This window comes from Lycium ferocissimum, chromosome 10 (genome assembly GCF_029784015.1).
Source record: "Lycium ferocissimum isolate CSIRO_LF1 chromosome 10, AGI_CSIRO_Lferr_CH_V1, whole genome shotgun sequence".
NCBI classification, from domain to species: Eukaryota; Viridiplantae; Streptophyta; class Magnoliopsida; order Solanales; family Solanaceae; genus Lycium; species Lycium ferocissimum.
This window is the reverse complement of record NC_081351.1, coordinates 43,671,965-43,694,610: the sequence shown is the minus strand read 5'-3', so window position 1 is coordinate 43,694,610 and position 22,646 is coordinate 43,671,965. Positions and strand designations below refer to the sequence as shown.

At 35.2% G+C, this 22,646-nt stretch overlaps 1 protein-coding gene across 3 annotated transcripts; it reads right to left on the bottom strand.

Moving 5' to 3' along the window:
- Nucleotides 1-10,901: 10,901 nt before the first annotated feature.
- On the bottom strand, nt 10,902-20,113 carry LOC132033992 (transcriptional corepressor SEUSS-like). Of its 3 annotated transcripts, none has more exons than XM_059424191.1 (10): nt 19,758-20,113; nt 18,100-19,474; nt 17,852-17,971; nt 17,654-17,702; nt 17,270-17,487; nt 17,072-17,140; nt 16,136-16,230; nt 13,948-14,041; nt 13,145-13,214; nt 10,902-12,638 (listed from the first exon to the last, which is right to left on the bottom strand). In XM_059424191.1, the coding sequence occupies exons 2-10, from the start codon at nt 19,141-19,143 to the stop codon at nt 11,608-11,610; spliced, it is 2,790 nt and encodes a 929-aa protein (XP_059280174.1). In that variant the 5' UTR covers nt 19,144-19,474; nt 19,758-20,113; the 3' UTR covers nt 10,902-11,607. The 3 variants fall into 3 exon arrangements, with proteins under 3 accessions (XP_059280174.1, XP_059280175.1, XP_059280173.1); XM_059424192.1 differs by having other exon boundaries at nt 19,826-20,113; XM_059424190.1 differs by having other exon boundaries at nt 19,881-20,113.
- Nucleotides 20,114-22,646: the final 2,533 nt, after the last annotated feature.

The window sequence follows — 22,646 nt, the reverse complement described above, 5'->3', positions numbered from 1 at the left end:
ATCAGTCTGTAATCCATGAAAACCCATACCTTGCATTCCATGGGTTCTTACATGCAAGTTATAATTTATTATGTTTATTCTCAAGAAAATATGTTACATGTCTACACGCTTTCATGCAAGTATATTATGTAACTATATCCATGTATAATGCAAGTCATGTTTTTATGGAAAACCATGGGCTCAGATGCCACCTATTTTCATGTTCATGTTTTTGGGAGTTGCACAAATTACCGAGAAGGCTTAAGTAGCCTGAAACTACGTTAGCCACCGTAGGATAAGGATCGCTCCGCCAAGTTAGGATGATTCCTTCACATTATATTGATTGGATACTTTCATGTCACGTTTTCATCTCATACCCTTGGCCAGCGAGGTACTAGACTCCACGTGCCCACGTGGTGATATCATGTTGTCGGTTTATGCAATGCTCTCCCTACTTATAATATTTTATTCATGTTATATCTATATGTATTCATGTTCATGACCAGACTTTAGTTCCAGTTTCAGTTTCAGTGTTCATGATGTTATTTCCATGTCCCATGTTATTTCATTCAGTTGCTTTATATACCAGTACATTCAATGTACTGACGTCCCCTTTTATTGCCCGGGGGCTTGCATTTCACGATGCATGTACTGATTTTCAGGACGACGCACCTGCCTAGTAGGATTTATCACTTATCAGGTTGTTGGTGAGCCCCATCTCTTCCGGGGCTTAGACATTTATTATTTATTATTTTCATGAAAAGATATGCATTAAAGGTATGTCGGGCCTTGTCCCAGCGAGTATGTTTTCATGTTCAGACTTATGTAAAGGTTTCATAGACTAGACTAGTCAGACATGTCATGTCAGATGTTTCAATGTCGGATAGCCATTTTGGATCATTTACGATATTTCCGCATTCATGTTTTAAATCAGTATTTTATTAATGTTATGATTCTCATGTTTTATAAATGCTCATCACATTTATGTTATATTTTTGCTCATGTATGCTTCATGATGATTTAACAAACCATGTGGTTCGCTTGGTCACATACAGTATGGCACCGAGTGTCGTGTTTCGCTCAGGCCATGGTTCGGGGCGTGACAGCATGCTTGCAAACTAGAAGATCAGTCACTGGATATTTGGTCAAGTTTGGAGAAGCATTTGTGTCTTGGAAGTCAAAGAAGCAAGAAACAGTGTCAAGAAGCTCGGCAGAAGCTGAGTTTAGGATTATGGCAACATGTGCAACTGAGGTTACTTGGTTGATTGGGTTGTTCAAGGAACTGGATCTCAAGTGGATGAACCAGATGTTTTGTGATAGCAAAGCTGCTATTCAAATTGCAGCTAATCCAATATTCCATGAGAGAACCAAGCATATTGACATTGATTGTCACTTTGTCAGAGAAAAAAAATTGCCAAGGAATGCTCAAAACTGAGTTTGTTCACACAAGTAATCAACTGGCTATTTTGCTTACAAAGGGTTTGGGAAAGGCTCAACACAAGTATTTGTTAGATAAACTTGGATTTCTGAATCTTATTCAACCACGAGCTTGAGGACGAGTGTTGACCATCTATGTAATTAACAAGCTACCATGGCTGATTTAGTGTAGTTCGTAGTGTGGTTAGTTAGATATTTTAGAGTTAGTGGAGTGGGCCCCAAGTTGGGTATGTATGTGTATATAGGTAAATGAGCACATGTGGGATTGTAACTAACACACATAATTCTGATCTGGTCATTTTCTTACCAATGTAATATTTCTCTCTATAACCATCTCTACTCTCTTCTCTCCTTCTCTTCTTCGTTTACTTCTTCAATCTATCAATTATGTTGATCTAAACCTCCATAAATGGAGTTATCAATGCCTGCCTTTAGAAAAGTTTTAACATTTTTTAATATAAAGGCATAGAAGTTAATTTGATTAAGAAATAGATTTTGATTTCTGAAAATCAGATAATTTTTTTAACAAAAACCAAAAGCAACCGCAAAGTACAATTTCATAAAAGAACTAATTAACGACGCGTTTAACTTCTGAAACCATTTCCTTATCAACTAATTACCCAAAACATTTTTCTCTAAATCTATTTTTAAAACTTTTTAAAAGTTATTTTCAACTACAAGAAAGAGGAAACATTAATCCATATAATCCATGGACATTTCCCTGTGTTTTCAGTAATTTCAAATTTACTAGATTTAATTCTATTGGATCTTATCCTTTTAAAAGATATTTTATGAAAATTATGTGATAGACTGATGTACCTACTGGTTCATATTTGTCGTTCAATAGTCCCAATCATGGGAGCTGTTTGCAACATATGTATCTCGTTGGTCACAAATTAAATGAAATTTGTCCCTACTCATGCAATTTGAAGTTTCTGATTATTGATTCGTAACTTCCAATTGTGTTTTTGATCTATTAAAATTTGTTGTGACCGATTGATGTTGAACGAAAATAAGCTACTCCCTCCGTCCTAATTTATGTGGCGCACTTTATTTTGTAGTCTGTCCCATAGAAAACGTCATTTTTCTATAATTCGAAACAACTTAACTTTAAAATTCTCCTTGTACCCTTAAAAAATGATTTACAGTTATACAAATGTCTAAGATTTGTTTTAGATCACAAATTTAAAAAATCTTCATTTCTTTTTTAAACTTTGTGCCTAGTCAAACGGTACCACATAAATTGGGACGGAGAGAGTACTACTAAATATCGGGGTCTTTATTAGATAAATTGCATTTTTAACTATTATGGGTAAGTGAAGGTACATGCAATTGAAATTTTAAAAAAAAAAAAACACACACACACAAGGTAAAGTAATAATTAGTACATGCAATTAATTTTTTCAATTGTCCCACAAATGAACAAAATCCAATGAACGATATATCTGTGATCAGTACAACAGTATCAGGGCCGTCTCAACAGCATTGAGGGCCTAAAGCTAAACTTTAAAGAGAGGCCCTATTCTTTTTTTAAAGGAAAGATCGTCATATGTATTTCTATTTAAAGTCAATTTTTCTAGCTTTTTTAGATGCGAAGTCATTAATTACTGTTTTATAATTGATTTGTTCTAACAATTCTTTTTCAACTGATAATATAGGTAATTAATTCAATCTATCTTGAGACATTGTTGATCTTAGATAAGATTTTATCAATTTCAATTTTGAAAAACCTCTTTTGGCTGAGGCAACAGTTATATACTCTCTCTATTTCAATTTATGTGAACTTATTTCCTTATTAGTCCGTGCCAAAAAGAATGACCCTTTTCCTATATTTGAAAACAATTTACCATTATGCAATCATTTATAGCTACATAAAATATATGTGACTCATATAACACCACAAGTTTAAAAGTTTTCTCTCCTTTCTTAAACTCCATGCCCGGTCAAACAAGTTCACATAAATTGAATGGAGAGAGTATATAAAATACATCTTTAAGAAAAAAATGGGGCCCCAAAAAAATTGAGGCCCCAAGAAATTGTTTTATTGGCCTTATGATCGAGCCACCCCGAACAGTACTATAATCACAATTACGATCGCAATATAACTGAGCAAGTTCATTAAAATCTGCTTGATGATCATTTGTTATGTTTTTTTTTCACGTGGTTCCATTGACAAAAAGATATTGTTTTTCTATATTCTTTTGTATTAAAGAAAGCAATAAAACTTAGGGGTGCTTCTTATTACTTCTCAGCATACACGAGCAAATTACTCTAATTTAATACTATTAACAAATAATGATGAATGTTAATAGTTTTAATTATTTTTTCCAGTTCACCCCACCCCACCCCCCACCCCCACGCCCCGCTCCTCGAAAGCATAAGAAATGGGGTTTTCTCCTCATTTCCTCTCTCTTTTCTTTTCTCATGCAAAAAAGCATGAAAATGGAAATGTTCCCTTAATTAGCTACTTTCCAAACAAAAGGTAGCTAGAGTTTTCTGGAAGAAAACTAGTAAAGCCACCTAAAAAGAAAAAAATAAAAAAATAAAGGAAAGAAATGGTGGGGCAAGGATGAGGAGGGGGAAAAACTAGACGAGTTTAAGATTTATGTACTAACGGTATAAATACTATTTACATAATCATGTCATTTATTAATTAGGTAATTACACGTAAATTTCTAGATAAATATTAATCGGTAATATGATAAGAATGATAGCTAATCTGCTATCACATGTTCAAAGTCACTGATAGTATATAAAATAAAATTCTATCAGAACGTTACAATAAAACCAAATTTTGAAAAAGAAAGCAAGTTAAATCACATAATTGTTTCAACATCCGAATTTTCCTTGCCAATGCTTGAAGAGAAATAAAGAGAAATGTGCTCAATTATGACATGACTAAGCAAGTGGCAAAAGAAGCTCAATTAATCACGGTGACTCTATACTCTGAATCCCTATTTGATGGAGCCAACACTCTTTAAAGACAAGTTGTAGTTAAAGTGTGCACCTGTCAATTATCACCTATTTATGTTGTGTGCATTAATACGATTATTAATGTGGTTTATTTTTTGCTCTCAAAGTAATAAGATATGATCTAGTCATTTTTCACAAACAATATTAGCTAAAGTATTTGATACCAAAATGCGTATTTTGTAAAACAAACAATAGAGATAATTGATGAACACTCACGAATTCTTTTGGCGGATTTTTTAAGCCATAACAATCACTTGTAACGTAAACAGAAATATATCAACTAGTTGAACTAGGAATCCGCAAGAATGACATTCTTGCGTATATAAATGCTTCCTTCTGTCAAGGAAATACCGGTCACCTGAAGTGACTGGTTACCAGAGACTCTCTTCAAATAGTCATCTACTAATACTATTACACCACTTAATGTAAATTAAAGACATATTTTAAGGCGTCATTTGTTTTCATGACAAGTCATGATATGCATGCAAATGCTTCAAATATATATACACATGAAGATCCATACAAGTCATGATATGCATGCCGATTCTGTTACTTTTAAGGCGTCATTTGTTTTCATTAAGATTAAGACGTCTGAAATATTCATGTAAATATTAAGATGTGCATTAGGATTTAGATGTATGAATCCGAATACGCATATTAATATTAAGATCTGAATACTAAATAATTAAGATTGTTTGTATTTTCAACATGCATATGTATATATAAAAGTTAATTGTATTTAAAAATTAATAAATATAAAATTTTATAAAATGCAAAATTCTAATATTATATTAACAAAATAATCCTTAATAAATTATATACGGTTGGTGGTGCTGATGGCTAGCGGTGATGGTGGTAGTGGTTGTGGGTGTCAAGTGGTGATGGTGATTAGTAGTAGTGGTCAACAAGGGTGGTTGATTGTGATAGTTAGTGGTGGTGACTTATAATGATGGTGGTGAATGATGGCAATGGTTGGCATTATATAGTGGTGACTAATGGTGGTGGTTGTGGTAGTTGATTATAGAGTGCAGTATCGAGGGTAGTTGGCAATGGTGGATGATGGCGGTAGCGGTGAATGGATGAAATTGAAGAACTGTCATCTTTGTAAAAAAAAAAAAAAAAATTAATAGGCATCTTAATGATATTAAGGCTCTGTTACATATCTTAATCATTTAGATCTATTCATACCCATTAAGTGGTTGTAACAAGAACAAAACAAACGTACTTAATGATTAAGATTCAAACCTGAAAAAACAAACCAACTTAATGACTGAGATCTGGATGATTAAGATTAAAACCTTCATTAAGTGTAAACAAATGAGGCCTAAGGCACTAATATTTCATGCATCAACTTTTACGATGGAACCAACAAAATATAAATATTTCATAATACACGTGGGCTAATCAAGAAATACAAATACTTTCTATTCTACCCTAATTAAATTAAAAATATAATAACCTCCCGTGGGCTAAAGTTAATATATTTTGTTGAATTGAAGTAATCATTCAAAAACTTGAATCGCCGTATATATCAACAATAGATTTCTCAAACACTAAACATAATAGCTAAAGGGAGGCTCTGATACCATATGTTGAATTCAACCGCATTCATAGAGCCAAACGCAGCGGATGCCTATGCCTATCACAAAAAAGGTGCCAGACTGGTGGAGCAACAAGCATGTTTATAAGTAGGCTAGAGACGTTTCGGCAAATCTTTAACCCTAGGGACTTATCCATAAAATAAGGTTGCTCTAGTGACTCCCAATAAAGTATTTCCTTCCATCAAGGAAACTACCGAATATGCATAACAAAAATAGTTTTACGTTTTATATTATTTACTTAGAAGACAAGGAAAATAATTTATTACCTAATATATGAGCCACATTAAATGTTTCTTATTCTTCATTTTGGTGTCATTTATTTCAAGTGTGATATATGAAAAGCATAATATTACTTTAACGTGATATTGCATAATTAAAAATGTTGTGATTATTATTTAGCTATACTAACATTCCTTACATTCAAGTGGATTTTAGCTCATTTCCTTCCGTATCATATAACATCACAAATAAATTAAGACATTTATACGAAAGCATATTATAAATCGAGATTGAGCGTTTTGCAAACAATGCAGATGTAAGATAACTTCAAATTAAAAATAAATTTCCTTCAAACACTAAGCAGCCAACTTAGATTAAAAATAATCAATTATGTTGAATTTTACTAAACTAAAATTTACTCTTGATCTAGATATTTTAATTTTTTGTGGGTTATTTAATCTATTGTATTAATGGATTCGAACAATAAATTTTCTTAAAAGTGGATATTTTTAAAATTCATTGGAAGTGGTTCCTATTGAAAGACGTCTCAAAACACCACCGAGAAAACTTTTTTGAAATGCGACCATTGATAATGTTTGTCAAGTAACAAATTTAGAAGCAAGGTCTATATCATAGCCCATTGAATCACAAGATGAAATCAATTGCCGCTTTAACAGTAGCAAATCTTGAACTTGGAAAACACAGCAAATCTTGAACTTGCAAAACACACTTTCATATTTTAATATCACTTGAAAATTTCATATTTAAAAACATAATAGCCAGTCATATGGTCATGCAATGATAATTACTATACAAGTATTTATTGTATCTTTGCACAATAAAAACGATAATTATTTAGTGAAAGTAGACTCAATTTAGACAAACTCTTCATTATTATGTTTGTTAAGAAAGTTATACTTCTGAATTCTCAAGTAATTTTCAAAAATATTTCACGACATAATTTGGATTAACTTTAAAAATCAAAATAATACAATATGATCAGGTAGAAGAAAAAATAGCTCTGATACCATATAAAATAAATAAAAGCGATCTTTATTGCTACCTATATAAAAAGGAGAGTTGAGCTCCTTATTCACCTTGGGTTAGGAGGTATTTTTGAAATTTTCGTTGGTGTTTGCATTGATTCACTTGTACATCGCTGCCTTTGACGTAGTGAAGTTTCTTTGATTGTCAAAAAATCTAGGCTTAACCAGCTGTTTTAAGGTATTCTCGGCATTAAATATTTTTGCATATTGCGGCCTTTTGTACATCATTAATAACATATTGAACTCTCAGATTTAATTCATTTAATAGGCTCAATGTTGTTAACCATTTCACTTTGCTGTGTAGTTAGAATGAATCCGTCAAGGTGTTTTTGTACTTGAATCAGATGGATAAAAGTAATCTCCTTTATACTGTCGTACCTTTGTTTTTTACCAACAAGATCAGCTTGCAAAAAAGTTTACTCGGGTCAATTTTTTGTTTTTAAATGGATAAAGACAATTATGTAGCTGCAACCTTCTGTTTTCCCCTAAGATATTAGCCCGGAAAAAGTATAGTTCTCAAGCTAGTTTTCTTGTATCTGAACGGATAAAGACAATCTCATTTATATTGTTGTAGCCTTTCGTTTTACTCACAGAGATCGGTTCATAAGAATATTAGTTCTCGATTTTCTTTTTCAACAAGGAAAACGCTGTGTTTTTCAAGTTGTTTCGCTCTCTCTTTCCATCTTCTGTCCTTTCGCATCTTGAGTTCGCTTGCTTTATCATCTTCATTTCTCTATTTTATTTTTTATTTGTGATCTCGGAATTTGGCTTGATTTCCTTGATGTTGTTGGTTTAGGATGCTTGCTTTGTGAATTTTCTATGCTTTATATGTCAGAGCTTTTTTGGCATAGGTTTGATACTTCTTCCGTCTCAAATTATCTGTCGTGGTTACTAACAATAGTTGTCTCAAATTATTTGTCGTATTAAAAGTTCAAGGCATAATTAATTATTTCTTCCCCATTTTACACTTAGTAGAATTTTATTTTTAATGAAGATGACACATAAATAAAGTAAACATTTAACGGAGAACATAAATAGGGATAAAAGTAGTCAAACACCCCTCCTAATTAATATTTCTTAAGGAACGTGTAAAACAAACAAAAAAACGACAGATAATTTGAGACGGAAGGAGTATTAATTAATAAGTTTAGACAATAATACTCTGTACATAAGGAATCCACTCTCAGTTTTTTGTACTGGAGGATTTATGTTCTTTCAGATTTAATTCAGTTTTTTTGTACTATCTCTCTTATCATTTTACTATCGTTGGGAGAAGATGACAACATATCCAGAGCTGAATCTTTTATAGAATTATGCTAAGCTTTAGATATCTCTCAAGATGTTACTTAGATACTATAGTTAAGGTACAAATCTATAAGTAACGGTATAAGCTAATTGTGAGACTCCGATCATTATAATCTTGCAAATTCATGCTTACTTCCTCAAATATGAACCACCAGACTCATAGTATGAACTTACCACAACGCTATTTAAGGACTATTTTGAGGCTCCAAGCAGGACATACTGCAACTGTAATTCGAGAATGGAACATCTAGGAGTGATTTCAATCTGAATACATATATATTTTGAGAATTTTTTTAATCTGAAATACAAAAATAATGAAGTTAAGATGTTTAATGTATAAATATTTAATAGCAAAAACAATAACTCATCTTGGCCGGAATAATAAAAGAACATGTTCCTTCGATTGATCATGAAGCACGGAATAAACTTGATTTGATATATTTAAGGCCAAATTCGAAGAATTGAGATAGATATGTTTAAACGAAGTATCTTCGGAGGGAGAGTTCTTACTTTTATGCACGCTGTCGAGTTTCAAAAATAAGATTTATTTCATACTCATTTTCAACCACCGGAGGCTTATAACAGTATAATCACATCATCAATTGTTTTAACTGCTCTCCTTTTTTCCCATTTGACCAACCAAAAGAGAAGAAAATGGGAGTTTTTTCTCAGTTCAATTTTCAAATACCAACACAATCAAAGACAACATATTAACAACAACGCTATACAACCATTGGGCCCGGGCTCAACACATACACTAGCACACTAGTTTATAAATAGGGAAAAGGACACAAATGGCCATCCGGGTGAAACTGTTGACATCCGATGACCCAAGAATCTTAAACGTCATTTTTTAGCCTTTTCAAAATAATTCCATTTTCAAGCCATTTTTCAACTAATTCCAAAGATATGTATATAAACTGTATCATTATTGTACATGTATGACTACTGTATATGTATAGAAAATGTATCATACGTATAGAAACTGTATCATTGTTATATAGAATATGTATCACAACTGTATATGTATAGAAAAATATATCACACGTATAGAAATTGTATCATTATCGTATAGAATATGTATCCCTAAAGTATATGTATAAAAAATATATCATGGTTGTATAATTTGTGTATAATCAACATATAATTTCTGTTTAATAAATGTATACGTAGAAAACGTACCATTGGTGTATAATTTATGTTTAATAAATGTATAATTAATGTATACTTACTAATTATACACATATTATACATGTTTTGGGATATTTTTTTAAGACAATTTTTTTGTCGATCTTTAGTGGCGACTTCCATCTTTGTGGCGAACCTCTTAGCGACGACTTTTCGCTCTTTTGGCAACTGTCGCCACAAAAGTCTGATTTTTTTTTTTTTTTTTTTTTTTTTTGTTGTAGTGAATGAGCTGGGTGGCTAGTGCTTACCATTAATTTGGGCCGAACAGCCAACTTGGGTCATTTGCTTAAAATGAGGCCTTTTTTTTTTTGACTGCCGCCGGTCACACCATGTAATTTTCCCTTATAAATAAGGGGGAGCGTACCTCCACTAATTTCCACTTATTGTTGAAAATTGATGAAGAACACTCACGAACTCACTTAGAGGGTTCCCTTATGTTGAAATAAGTGTGTTCATAAATTTGAAACAATGTACTTCAAAATATGCTCTTTGGTTTTTAAGAGTGAATGAATGCAAAATGAATTTGAAAAATTAATCACATTCTTCTATCACAAAATACATTTTTTTTTTTTTTAATTTTTGGCAATACGTCTTCATATCCTAAATTCATGAACTCATTCATTACCTTTATTTGATAAAATACTTGTCTTTCAAAAATTCCTCAAGACTGAGTGATGCTAAATTTTCTTCTGATAGGTAAGTAATTCACAAACTACTCAATCATAGAATTCTTAAAATGCTACTTGTTGCGTGCATGGACTAATTGAATCCCAAAGATAAAAGTGTCATTTATTCCTTGATTTGCTCGGGGAAGAGATTTTAACCCTTTTCAAGAAACGTCTTTATGGGCCTTCAAGCCAAGCATGATTTATTCTAGACTTATAATTTAGTATAAACACCGAATCGAACAAACACCAAATACATCTCCAACAAAGTACTAGCAATACCAAGTTTTGACTACCAAAACGTGAGTAAACAGCCGCCACTTCGCTTAACCACCGAAAAGAGGAAATTAAGGAATTCTATTTCTATTGTGGGGTGGTGAGAGAAGGGAGATTAATTTCTAACAGGTAAATACAAATACTGACTGAGAAAACATAGGGAGGCAAAGCTCAAAAGTCAAAAATTCACCCCTCGAAAAAGGTTCAAGCACTGATACCAAATTTCCCCCCATCATATAGGTAAGTTTTCATCTTTAGCATCCAGCCACTCCAAAAGCCAGCAACCACAATAATCAAAACTGTCTAATTAATACAAAAACACAGTAGGGGTCAGGAGAGGAGAAATGAAGTGATTGCAATAGACACATTACCATGCAAGTGGTAAGTCAATTCTACCAGCTCCTGAAAGTTCTACAATAAAAATTCCTCCCACAATCCAAGACTATATACACTCATGTTTCGGAGTGGTGGCAGAGGTACAGCACAAGATGGGCAAGATCTCAGCAGTGCGGTAGTGTTTACAAATGCCTCGAAAGGGTACAAGTGTTCGCCAAGTCACTCCTAGAATGTCCTATTCAAGGCTGCTAGTGCAAATAAGTCGCTGTGATAAACCAAACAAAATCAAGTTAGACGAATCTTATGCAACCTCAGGTGATATAACATTTCAATCATGAAATTACTGTGCTACATGTTTTCCTTCTCTCGCAAATAGCTACAACGGAAGCAAGCCCTGAAATGATCTCTCTTCAGAAACCATATCTACTCTCAGCATGCAAGGCAAACTCACATTATCTTTGCAGCACAAAGCAGCACCATGAGGACCAAATATGCAATTACAACCACAAGAACGCACCCCTATCTTCTAAAAGATCTTGTCACTTTGTTCATACTTTCTAGGCTACGGCCAATTCAAAACCCTTAGGGAGATGTTTTCCAGTCAAACTGAAGGTTATTGAAACCATTGACTGCTCCTAGACCACTAAGTAGCTGGTTCCCCAAATCTTGTTGCTGTTGGTTCATACTTTGCTCTCGCGACATTGGCATGCCTACTCTTCCATTCATAGACATGGAATTATTACCTAACGCAGCCCGAACCATTGCAGCCTGGCTCAGTCCATTGCCCATGTTCCCATATCCTGGACCCATACCTATATTAGCATTTGCTGTCCCATTCCCAACAAGGCAGCTGCTTCCATTAAGAATGGAATTATTAGCAGTTGCCATCATCCCATTCACACTTTTCATATCATTCCCCATGGTACCACCACCTCCGAGGCCACCTCCACCAAGTTGGGAAGACATCATCATTTCATGTATGATCTTTTGTACAGAACTCTGAGAGTCATTAGCATCAACATCACCTGAAAGAGCAGGTTGATGCATTGAAATATTTGGGGAATTGGCAGAATTCATGTGTGATCCTGATGATAAGCCACCATGTGAAGTTTGTGGTGGATTGCTTGATGAACACGGTGTTGGAGATTGGAACGTGGACGAGTTCGGTTGAGACGGTGGCATTGTATTTGAAGAGCTTGGTGAAGGCATTTGAACAGAACTTCCTCCGTAAGGGCTGTTGACACCATTTCCTGCATAAGGACTGCTTACACCATTCATCGGGGGCTGTTGCCTAGAGTTCATGGAATTTTGGTGCAATAGCCGAACAACAGTACTGTTAGACGAAGTAACAGATGACTGGTTCAAAGAGTTGTTTACACTTGGAATACCATTGCTGGAAGCAAGTTGCATTGCACCAGCTTGGACAGAGCTCTCATGGTTTGAGTTCTGACTCGCCGTCTGTTGCTGCTGCTGCTGCTGAGACTGTGATTGTGTCTGCTGCTGCTGAGACTGTGACTGTGTCTGCTGCTGCTGAGACTGATCCTCAGATGGTTGAGCTGCACCATGTACCCCAGCCGATGAACCATTCCTACGAGGAAACTTAGCCAGGCTCTCTGGAAAGGACAAATTTCAAGCACAATGTTTAGAGACTTGTATCAACCCCATAATTCTCTCTTTTTTTTTTTTTTTTTTTTTTTTTTTTGGGGGGTGGGGATCAAGAGGTTTAAAGAATCGTATCAACCCCAACATTCATGTAGTACTCCCAGGGTTAAGTTCTTACACTACAAAACCCACTATTTCACATTCGACAAGTTAAATGCACATAGAAAGAATCTGCATTCAAACACAGCCGGTTTTGGATTTTTACACTTCTACATTAGGTAGCTACCAGCTTCCACCTCAAAAAGCAATTATATCGTCTTTCGTGAAAAGTTAACTTCAGATGATAACATACATGCTATGCGATGAATACTGATCATATCCTAATCTCTAAACCATCGAACTACAGATAAAGATCAGCCCTGCAACCTCACTTGTGATATTTGAGATTAACTGGCAGGTACAGAAAACCTTAAATTAGCATCAGAAACAAGTGGAAACGTAAACAAGCAGAACTTACCCATAGGCCCTGTCCTTGTCTCTCTGCTGTAGTCAATCAAATCTTTCATGCTATTGACCACTTCTGATATCTGCAATTGCACCAGCAGTAGGCAGCAAAATATAAAATTATATCCCCTAAGACTGTTAATGAAGGGAAGATTGAAGTAAAAGATGATTACATCAGAAGAGTTATCATTTGAATGAACCATGCGTGCAATGACACTGGGAAAAAACCAAGGCCTACGCGCTAAACACTTGAAAAGCAAAAAGAAGGGGGAAAACCGCTTAACTAGAAGTTATCCTATGCAACTAGACCCTTTATGACCCACTGAAATAAAATTGTAGAAATGGCGTAAGCTCTGAAAAGTGATGAGGAAAACATTTCTCAACAGGAAGAACAGAATTACGTTAGAAATCTCTATCCTAAGAGTAGTCCAAAAAACGTTATTAATCAGAGTTTACCAGTAGGAATTTCTAATACTGACAAAAGAACAATGGTCAACATCCCTAAGCTGCTACGTGCTACAAAAATTTGAATTTTGGCTCTCGTTTTCATCTTTGCTTTGAATTCCATGGGAATTTGGCAGATTAAAAAGAGAAGGGGGCAAAGAGGATTAGAAAGATATATAGAACTGGTTGAGTCAGATATCGCACACAGAACAGGCAAAGCATAACCTGGTAGGAAATTTAAAAACTCTAACAGACGCAAATATTTCAACAATCTGTAGTGGTATCCACATTGATACGAGCTGAGTATTTCCAAGCAAATCCAAAGAAAAAGACCAAAATAAGAACGTTCCAACATAAGAACAAGGTGCACACCTGAAGGCATCGCACATATCTCTTTGTATACCCTAAATCATTTACCAACGGAACTTCCAAAGCCTTTGCCAACTGACGAGCTGAGGCAACAAACCTGAATGAAAATCAAAAGTCAAAACCTCAAAGGTGATATTAATTAAAATTAAAATCTAAATAAAGTACATGATCATCAATAAATACACAAGCATAAAATAATTTTCTAGAATAAGAGAATCTCTATACATGATTTTACCCCTTAATATAGGTTGTTCCTGATTTTGATTGAAGGTATTAAAAGGGTACGAGGTGACCTAAAATCATATGGAGAGGAGTCACCGTCAAAAGCTTGCAATTTCTCGATTCAATGCAGACTTAACTAGGGGAGAACATAATGGAAACAAATGATCTAAATAGGTGACACCGAGTTAGGATCCAGGTTTAGTTATTGTTGTTGCACTTACATTAAATCTGATGTTTGCAAATAGACTTTAGTCAAGTTAGAGGGTGGCATTGTAATGCAAGAAAAATTGTGAATACACAACCTCAAGTATTAGACAAATCCTAATTCGCGTTGAGGATATTATTATTTATAAGCAAAGTAGTATCAGAATGATTAATAGAGTTGAATGGTTACAGAGGATTTGGATTAATAAGGCTGATTCAATCTTCTTTGGATTAAGTTGTAGCTGTTGATAGATTGATTAAGCATTGCCTGTTCGTAATACCAGTTATGAACACCACATGTTTTAATTATCCCCCACCCCCACAAACCCAACCAAAAAAAAAACACATATATATATATATATATAAATGAACACTAGTCCATCTTTCATCCTCACTATTCTATTGGAAGCTCCAAACATCACAGAACCTGAATGGCTCCCCCCACCCAAACCCACCTTTCCAAGTCCATAAATACGTGAGGGAGATCAATTGAGAGAAGTTTGATGAACTTCTTTATATGATAGAAGGCAAACTTAACCTCATTCTATGATTGGCGACCAAGAAATAATCTCATTTCTGCTTGAATCTTAACATAATCAAGTAGACTCTGGACAAAATGCAAACCTATAGTCATACTAGCGAGACAACAAGAGAGTTTGTGTGAGATTAGCATTTTGAAGCTGTGGGAAATACAGCTTCATTCTATGATTGGCGACCAAGAAATAATTGAATTTCTGCTTGAATCTTAACATAATCAACTAGACTCCGGACAAAATGCAAATCTAGGCATGCTAGTGAGACAACAAGAAAGTTTGTGTAAGATTAGCATTTTGAAGTTGTGGGAAACACACATTACATAACCTGTGATAGTAAGCGACCACCTTCAAGAAGATATTTACTTTCCAAGAAAGTTCAAGGCCATTATTGTCTTTTCTTTATTAGGAAATGGAAAGTCTAAGAGCTTCTTTTTTTTTTTTTTGATGACATGGGAACCCGCAGCCGCTACCCTTCGGGTGCGCACAGGGTAAACCCAGCTCCTGTGCAATAGCTCGCAAACCACATAGGAGAGGTAACCCGCACTAGGCAAGCCCGGTGCGATGAGCTCGACCCAGATCCTGAGACCTCCATTATAAAAGTCAAGAGCTTTCAGAACCCAAAAAGACGCTCTTTCTAGTTAATCGAGACGTTTTAACAATCAAACACAACTACAATTCAGTTTTCAATCCACATATAACAAACTTGGGTATCAACTAGACATTCAGATGTATGGTTCTAGGAGCAATTGAGCTTCCAAGACTAGGCAGCATGACCAATCGTAGCACTCTTGAACACTAAAATTTGAGCTAAATCTGCTAATAGCCGTACACACAACTAAAACAAATAAAAAGTTATTTCACAGTAAACTCATTATGAATTAAAAACACAGTAAGATAAAGCACTAATAGGATGACTGGTCAAAAGTCACTGCCTTAACATCCAAAGTCCCAAGTTAAGTCTGGAAGTACCAGCACAGACACCATCAAAGAAGCCCAATTCCTAGAAATAATAGTTTTAAGCTATCTAACACGTGAGACAAAGCCCATCATTGTCACCTACTTCAAACCTTGAACACATGATGAATCACTAAGAAAATAACTTTTCAACACAGTGAGATATATGTGCTAAATCAAAATAATTAGGCCCAATCAAAAAAGACACAGCACAACACTGTCAGCCCTAACATTCCGTATAAAAAAACCTGTACCATAAAATATCAGGGACTCACATATTGCAGTTATTCTGCAATTCGGAAACAGACGCAGTAGTTCCATTTTGGGTGGTGGCCTGGTACTTTTGAGCTGCAGCGCCAAGTTGACTCACCTACAAAAAATCATAAAAAGTAAATCACAAAGATGCAAAAGCCACTATATCCAAAAATTAAAGATAGAGCTTCATTCAGGCAAGACAAACAATTTGCTAGGAGATGTGACAAACCAACATAAAGTTAAAGCTCACTGAAGGACAGGAAACAAGAATATGAGAACTTTATAAAAACACATCCTGAAGAGAAATCTAATTAACCCTGTCTTGCAGTCAATTGGAAGGTGTAACAGAATGATAATGAAGTAAATGCTTCAACAGTGAAACGTCATCTAAAAACTTAAAACTTTATGAGAAGATATTCAACAAACCTACCCATATGTGGATCATGCACGTGCAAATATAATTAAAATGGAAAAGAAAAGGCAAGTAAAATCTCTTATATTATGAGAAGATATTCAACAAGCCTACCCATATGTGGATCATGCACGTGCAAATATAATTAAAATGGAAAATAAAAAAGCAAGTAAAATCTCTTATATGCATTTAAACTTGGTAAAAGTCATGTTGAAAAGGAATATAGGGGGAAAAACATGCTCAGCAGGACATATTTGAGATACATTTAACTTTACAAGAGCAAAATCTTATACAATAAATAGTATCTCACAAGACCACATTCTCATTAATTTCATCTGAAAGGAGTGTTAACAAATAAAGACCTCGTTTGAATATCACATAGGTATGTGGCTGAATAATGTTTCTGCTCTCATATATATGGTAAAAGAAAGATCTTTTTTTCTAAACCAGATTGGCAAACATACTCATACAAGTCAGATTAGAGCTGAACTATGACTTCACATAGATCAAAGTAAATTAGCAGTTCAAAGCAACATTGGTCAACCTGAGGTATCAACAGTCTTCTAGGGATTAGCTCCTCGTGACGTCGAGCACAAAATTCCCAAGAGACTATCTGCCAAGGCGACAAAAAGGAAATCACATAAAAGAAAATAATAGACCATCATCTGCACCGTGCCATGTCTTAGTAACTGATTAATAAGTATAGTCATTGAAACAAAATGCTATCAGCTCTTCAATTAACCTTCAGGTCGGGTTGTGAAAACACTATTCGAAGCTGACCATCACGGACAACGCGAAGTTGCTCAAAAACACTCTCCTGAATTGCTTTTGCATAATCTAGGACAATCTGTCCAGATGAATTCTGATATTCACGAGGCATATCAACATAGAGTAGCTCTTCCAAAGTCCCACTTTCATATTTTATCTTGAAAAGCCTGGGCAAGACTTCAGCAGTCGCTTCTGAATGAATAAGTGGAGAAATATCAGATGCCAATAAAGATTACACAGTGAAAGGATAACCAAAAGGGTGCAGAAATTACAAGCCAACAATAATGGCTTTGTAAAGTCATGAAGAAGGATGAATCTTGTAGACAACAGAAAAGGTATGAAACCAAACGAAACATACCAAACCCACGACCTGGCTTGCGGTTGCATATTTCACAGTGCCATACATCCTGCAAATTATTATAATAGTGGTCACTTCTAATTTCTATACAAGGAAAAAGTTAGGCTACAACAAACAAGTCCAAATTAGTTGCAACAATTTTTCAATGAACAAGAAGATATCTCACGTTGATTAAGAAAAATTCATTACACAACCAACCTGAGGAAAAACTCCAGTTGTCTGCCGACCACTTCCATACATAGAGACGCACCACTTTTTCTTGGCACTTGGAGCAAAATACTCGACGACAAATTTTCTCCAGAACTCTATGTTATTGTCCTGTAAAGTAAGCAGTGCAAATGTTACATCATAGGGTAGTAGTCAAATAAAAGATTGAGATCATAGAAGCTGTGTGGTAGGGTGCAGAGTGTTCCACACCGAAATTATAGTTGGCACGGATTTCTTACTTCAGGTCTGTGTTGCTGCTGATATAAATAATGAGTTAGCCGACGAGCACACATCCCAGGCTCATAAGCTGGTTTTACAGGAGACCTTATAGCATGATTCTGTGTTTGAAATTGTTGTTGAAGTGGGTTTCTCTGCTGAGGAAGACCTTTCAGGAGTTGTTGTTGCTGCTGCTGTTGCTGTTGTTGGAGCTGCATAAGCCTCTGCTGATGAAAAAGCTGAGCCGCAGCGGCAGCTTGAGGGGACTGCTTCGACATGTGAAGTAACTGCTGTTGCTGCTGCTGCTGCTGCTGCTGATGTAGAAACAGCGAGGGTGAGGAATGTTGCGGCTCCTGCTTTACGGTGGTAAGGCCCCTAATACTTTGTATCTGCTGTTGGGGCTCCTGCTTTACACTTGCCAGGTTTCGCAGTGCTTGCAACTGTTGTGGTGCTTGATCATTGCTCGCCTGGGGCTCCTGTTTGACAGGTCCTACACCTCCTAATCCACCTCGCATGGATTGAAATTGCTGCTGCTGTTGCTGTGTTTGGGAATTGCTAGGAGCAGAAAATTGCTGAAATTGTTGATTATGTTGTTGGTAATTCTGGGTATCAAGCTGTTGAGACGGTGATTGGTCAGTTAACATCTGGTTACCAGAAGGGCTAGGAAACCTCTGTCCCTGAACTTGACCTGAATTTGGATTTCCCGTCATGGCCGATGAGACAAACGATGTCGAAGGAGTATTAAACCCCATACCATTTCCAGCACTAGACAGTGGGTCAGACTCAGCCCCATTATCAACTCGCTGAGACATTCCAGGACCAGGAAGACCTGGATTATGACCACCATTTCCTAAAGACTGATGGAGCAAAGACGAAACATTTGGAGCATTCCCTAACATATTCATGTTACCAAACTGAGTCCGAGGTGACACAATCGAAGGAAAACCACCACCCTGGGAAGGCATTCCACTCCCTTGACCACCCATCAACCCAGAATTCGACCGCAATAACGAAGACGGAACAGGCTGAGCACCTCCAAGTGGATTAGGAGGCCCTCCAGGAACCATATTTTATAACAATCTACAAACACTTAAACCAACTATAGAATTCTAAAATCTACCAACCCTAACAACCCAACTCTAGAAACTTAAATACCAACTCTAAAAAATAAATTACACAGAACAACAAGCAGAACCTACAATATCAATTAGTTCAGTCATCGATTTCCTCTCCGAATCAAACCTACACATTCCAAAGTCCCCATTTTGAGGCATACCTAGTTGTGTATCATCAAGACAAACTTCAAAATCACAAAATACCAAGTAAAAGCTAAAATCTTTAACTCTTAACATCCTAAAGTTTCACTTTTTATGCTCAAGTAACTATCTTTATCCACTCCTGCAAAAAAAAAAAAAAAAAAAAGAAAGAACAAAAATTGTCAAATTGTGTCAAATATCTCCCTTTCTTCCATAAAAAAAACATAAATAAATCATAAACTCAAATCTAAAAACAGTAAAATCACACAACAAACTTCTACACTTAATCACTAATAAAAGTGTAGTATACACCAAAACATAAATAAACAAGCAAGAAACTCAAATATTAGAAAAAATAATAAAAAATTAAGCTACAGTAATTAATTTAACACTAGAAAAAATAAAAACAAGCAATTAAATATTACATCTTAACTTGATCGAGCCTTAAATCGCTTAATAAAGTAGAAAAAACAAGATCTACAGCTCAAATTACCGATAACAACTAGGGCACACCAAGCTAAAAAATTATATATAAAGAAGTTACTTACACTCACAATCACCTCTCTATATATATATTTATATGTATCTATAGATACAGATAAGCATGTATGCATACATAAGGCTTTGTTTGGCTTTTTTTCCAAAGTGAAAAAAAGTTTCAGTAGAGAGAGAGAGACAAAAGAGAAGAGTTTTTCTTTGAGTTTTCTCTGCGCTGTCCTTTTTAGAGAGAGAAAACATAGAGAGAGAAAGAGTTCTTGCGGACGTCAAATTTGTATTCAGCTGGATTGAATATTTTTGCTTCTTTTTAACTTTTTCTCTTTCTCTTTTTTTTTTTTTTCTTGTATCAATCAAATGAAGTCAAATCCTTCTCTTCTTACTTTTCTTTGTTTCCCTGCAGGGTGGTGGGGAATGTTCAGGTGTACATGCATGTGCATTATAGGAAAAGTGTTCATGACCATGAGGGGATTGATACATGTATATCATCATCTACCACTTAATTTTGAGATATTTTAACTGAGGAAGGATTATGAGATATTTTTATTGGCGGAATATATAGTTTACTACAGAACTTGAGATCAAATTCCTGTGACACACACGTTTATTATGGATAACTTTTTACGCACTCAACATTTCAGAATGTATTTAATACACATCACTTTTGTCAAAGGACCAGCACGTGAAAATAGGTGTGTGAGGAATAAAAAATATGTATCAGATACTTTATTTGGACGATGCAGATTTAATAAGATTGATACAACAATCAAAATTGATTTTTTGCCCTTCTTTCTTTCTCTTTTAGTTTCTTTTTTTCTCTTGGTTTTCTGTAATTAATTTTTCTGCCATTGTGGATGTATTCCCCTTTTATTTTCTTTTATTTGCAGATGAAAAATCCCGCCCCACCATTACAATCACCCCTTTTGTAGCGGCGATTTTTTTCTCAGTCACTAGTTATCGCAAAGTTTCACCTCTAACGACGTCTCCAGTGATCGTCATGAACGATAATGGTGGAGAAGAGGACTACAGATAGAATACATGTTGTGTTCCTGAGACTTGAAAAGTTCCAAAAGAAAAGAAAGGATTTGCTTGAGATGCAACAAGTATGGGAAATAGTTGAGCGTTGTCTCCTTTCATTACTTCAATGTTACGACATAAACATATATATGAAGTTCTGTTAGTTCATTAATGAGACGGAAAAAGTACTAATATCATGTAGATGAACGTAAACTTAAAAAGATCAGTTGATCACATAAAGGATCGATGAAAATTTGGATAACGACAAAAATAGGTAAAGTTAACTGGTCATGTGATGAGGTTCGAGGTTGAATCTTATGAGGTTCTTATGGAGTACTTTTTTCATATCAAGTGAAATTGATGTGGTATGGTGAAAGCATGGATAGCTTGAGGTTCTTATGGAGTACTGTCACAAGGACAAAGTATGCACTTGATGGATGTGATATGCATATTATTGGAAAGTTAAGTTGAATGTAAGTGAGATTAAATTGTAGTTGAAATGATGATTTATTGTAAGTTCTCGAATTATATGTTAATGGCTTCAGGCCAAGTAGCTCGGGGTGGGGGGGTGGGAGGGTCTATCATTTGTTGCCGAATCTTATGGGAATATGTGCTTGTAGCCTCTAGTCTAAAATATACTTATTGATTCATTTTGGCTTGAGAAGGGTGCCATCGAGGTCATCTTGGGGTAAGAACTTGTCGAATATGATCTACCATGTTTGCTTAATATGCAAAGATTGTTAGGTGACACAAACATGACATTCTTGGTGGTTATACCATCAGAAGTGAAAAATCTATTTGACTGTCGAAGGGCGAGATTATTTCTTTTAGGAAGTTATATGTCAATAGAGTACGGGTTGTTTTAAGATACTTAATTCTGTCATAGAACACTAGAAGAAAGTGGTTGACTCTTGTGAATGGTTCTAGTAGTTATCAAGTTTCAAGATTTATTACATGAGGATTTAACAATTATTACTTGGAAATAAATAAAATTTTGGTATAAATTCATTGTCTGAAGTGCGATATATTTCATCTCACTGTTGATATAACTCGATGGGCATAGAAAGCTGAAAGAAGCATGTTATATGGAATCACTTGAGAATTACTTAGAGCGAACATATTGTCTCAAGGTATTGTAGTCATATATGATAAGGTAAAGGATAGTTCTTTAAAGAGAGCATCACCTATAGACATTTGAGCAAGATAATAATCCATGGCAAACGCCCAATGCTTCGCATTAGTGGATTTTGTGATAAGTTTCAGTGTGCGAGGTTCATTTTAGAAACAGATCGGAGGATTGATATCGTCAGTTGACAAAAAGACAATCGAATACAAATAGCTCCAGGTATTCGTTTATGTATTACGAGTTCCTTATATTTAGGCTAACAAATATCTCGAAGGTTTATATGGATATAAGGAAAACGAGAGTTGGAACCTTATGTGATTGTGTTCATGGGGAAGTATCCAGTGAGTTCCGCAATTAGCTTATATTTTCAGCTCTTCAGTGCGCCTTCAAGTGTGGTCAACACTCTCTTCTACTATCAGCACCGGCTTCTGCGGTCAACACTCAGCTTTTGCGGTCAGCACTTGAATATGTGATTAGCATTTGGCTCATCAATCTTCAATATTTGGTCATTTTCACCAAGCCAACTCGATCACTTCAACCACTGAAATCTAGATTTTTTTCATTAGAAGCATTAAGTAGTTACTTTCGGGCTCAAAAGCAATAGTAAAAGACAGTGATAAGTGAGTAAAATTACCACTTATTAGCATAGAACAATTAAAGATAAGCGTCCGATTTT

Bases quoted from the DNA above. Each gene is read 5' to 3' on its own strand.
- LOC132033992 (XM_059424191.1), bottom strand. From the start codon at position 19,143: ATGGTTCCTGGAGGGCCTCCTAATCCACTTGGAGGTGCTCAGCCTGTT. The intron at 17,972-18,099 runs GTAAGAAATCCG...CTTACTTTACAG, and splicing joins AGCAGCAACACAGACCTGAA to GACAATAACATAGAGTTCTG. The intron at 16,231-17,071 runs GTTGACCAATGT...GATTTTTTGTAG, and splicing joins GAAGACTGTTGATACCTCAG to GTGAGTCAACTTGGCGCTGC.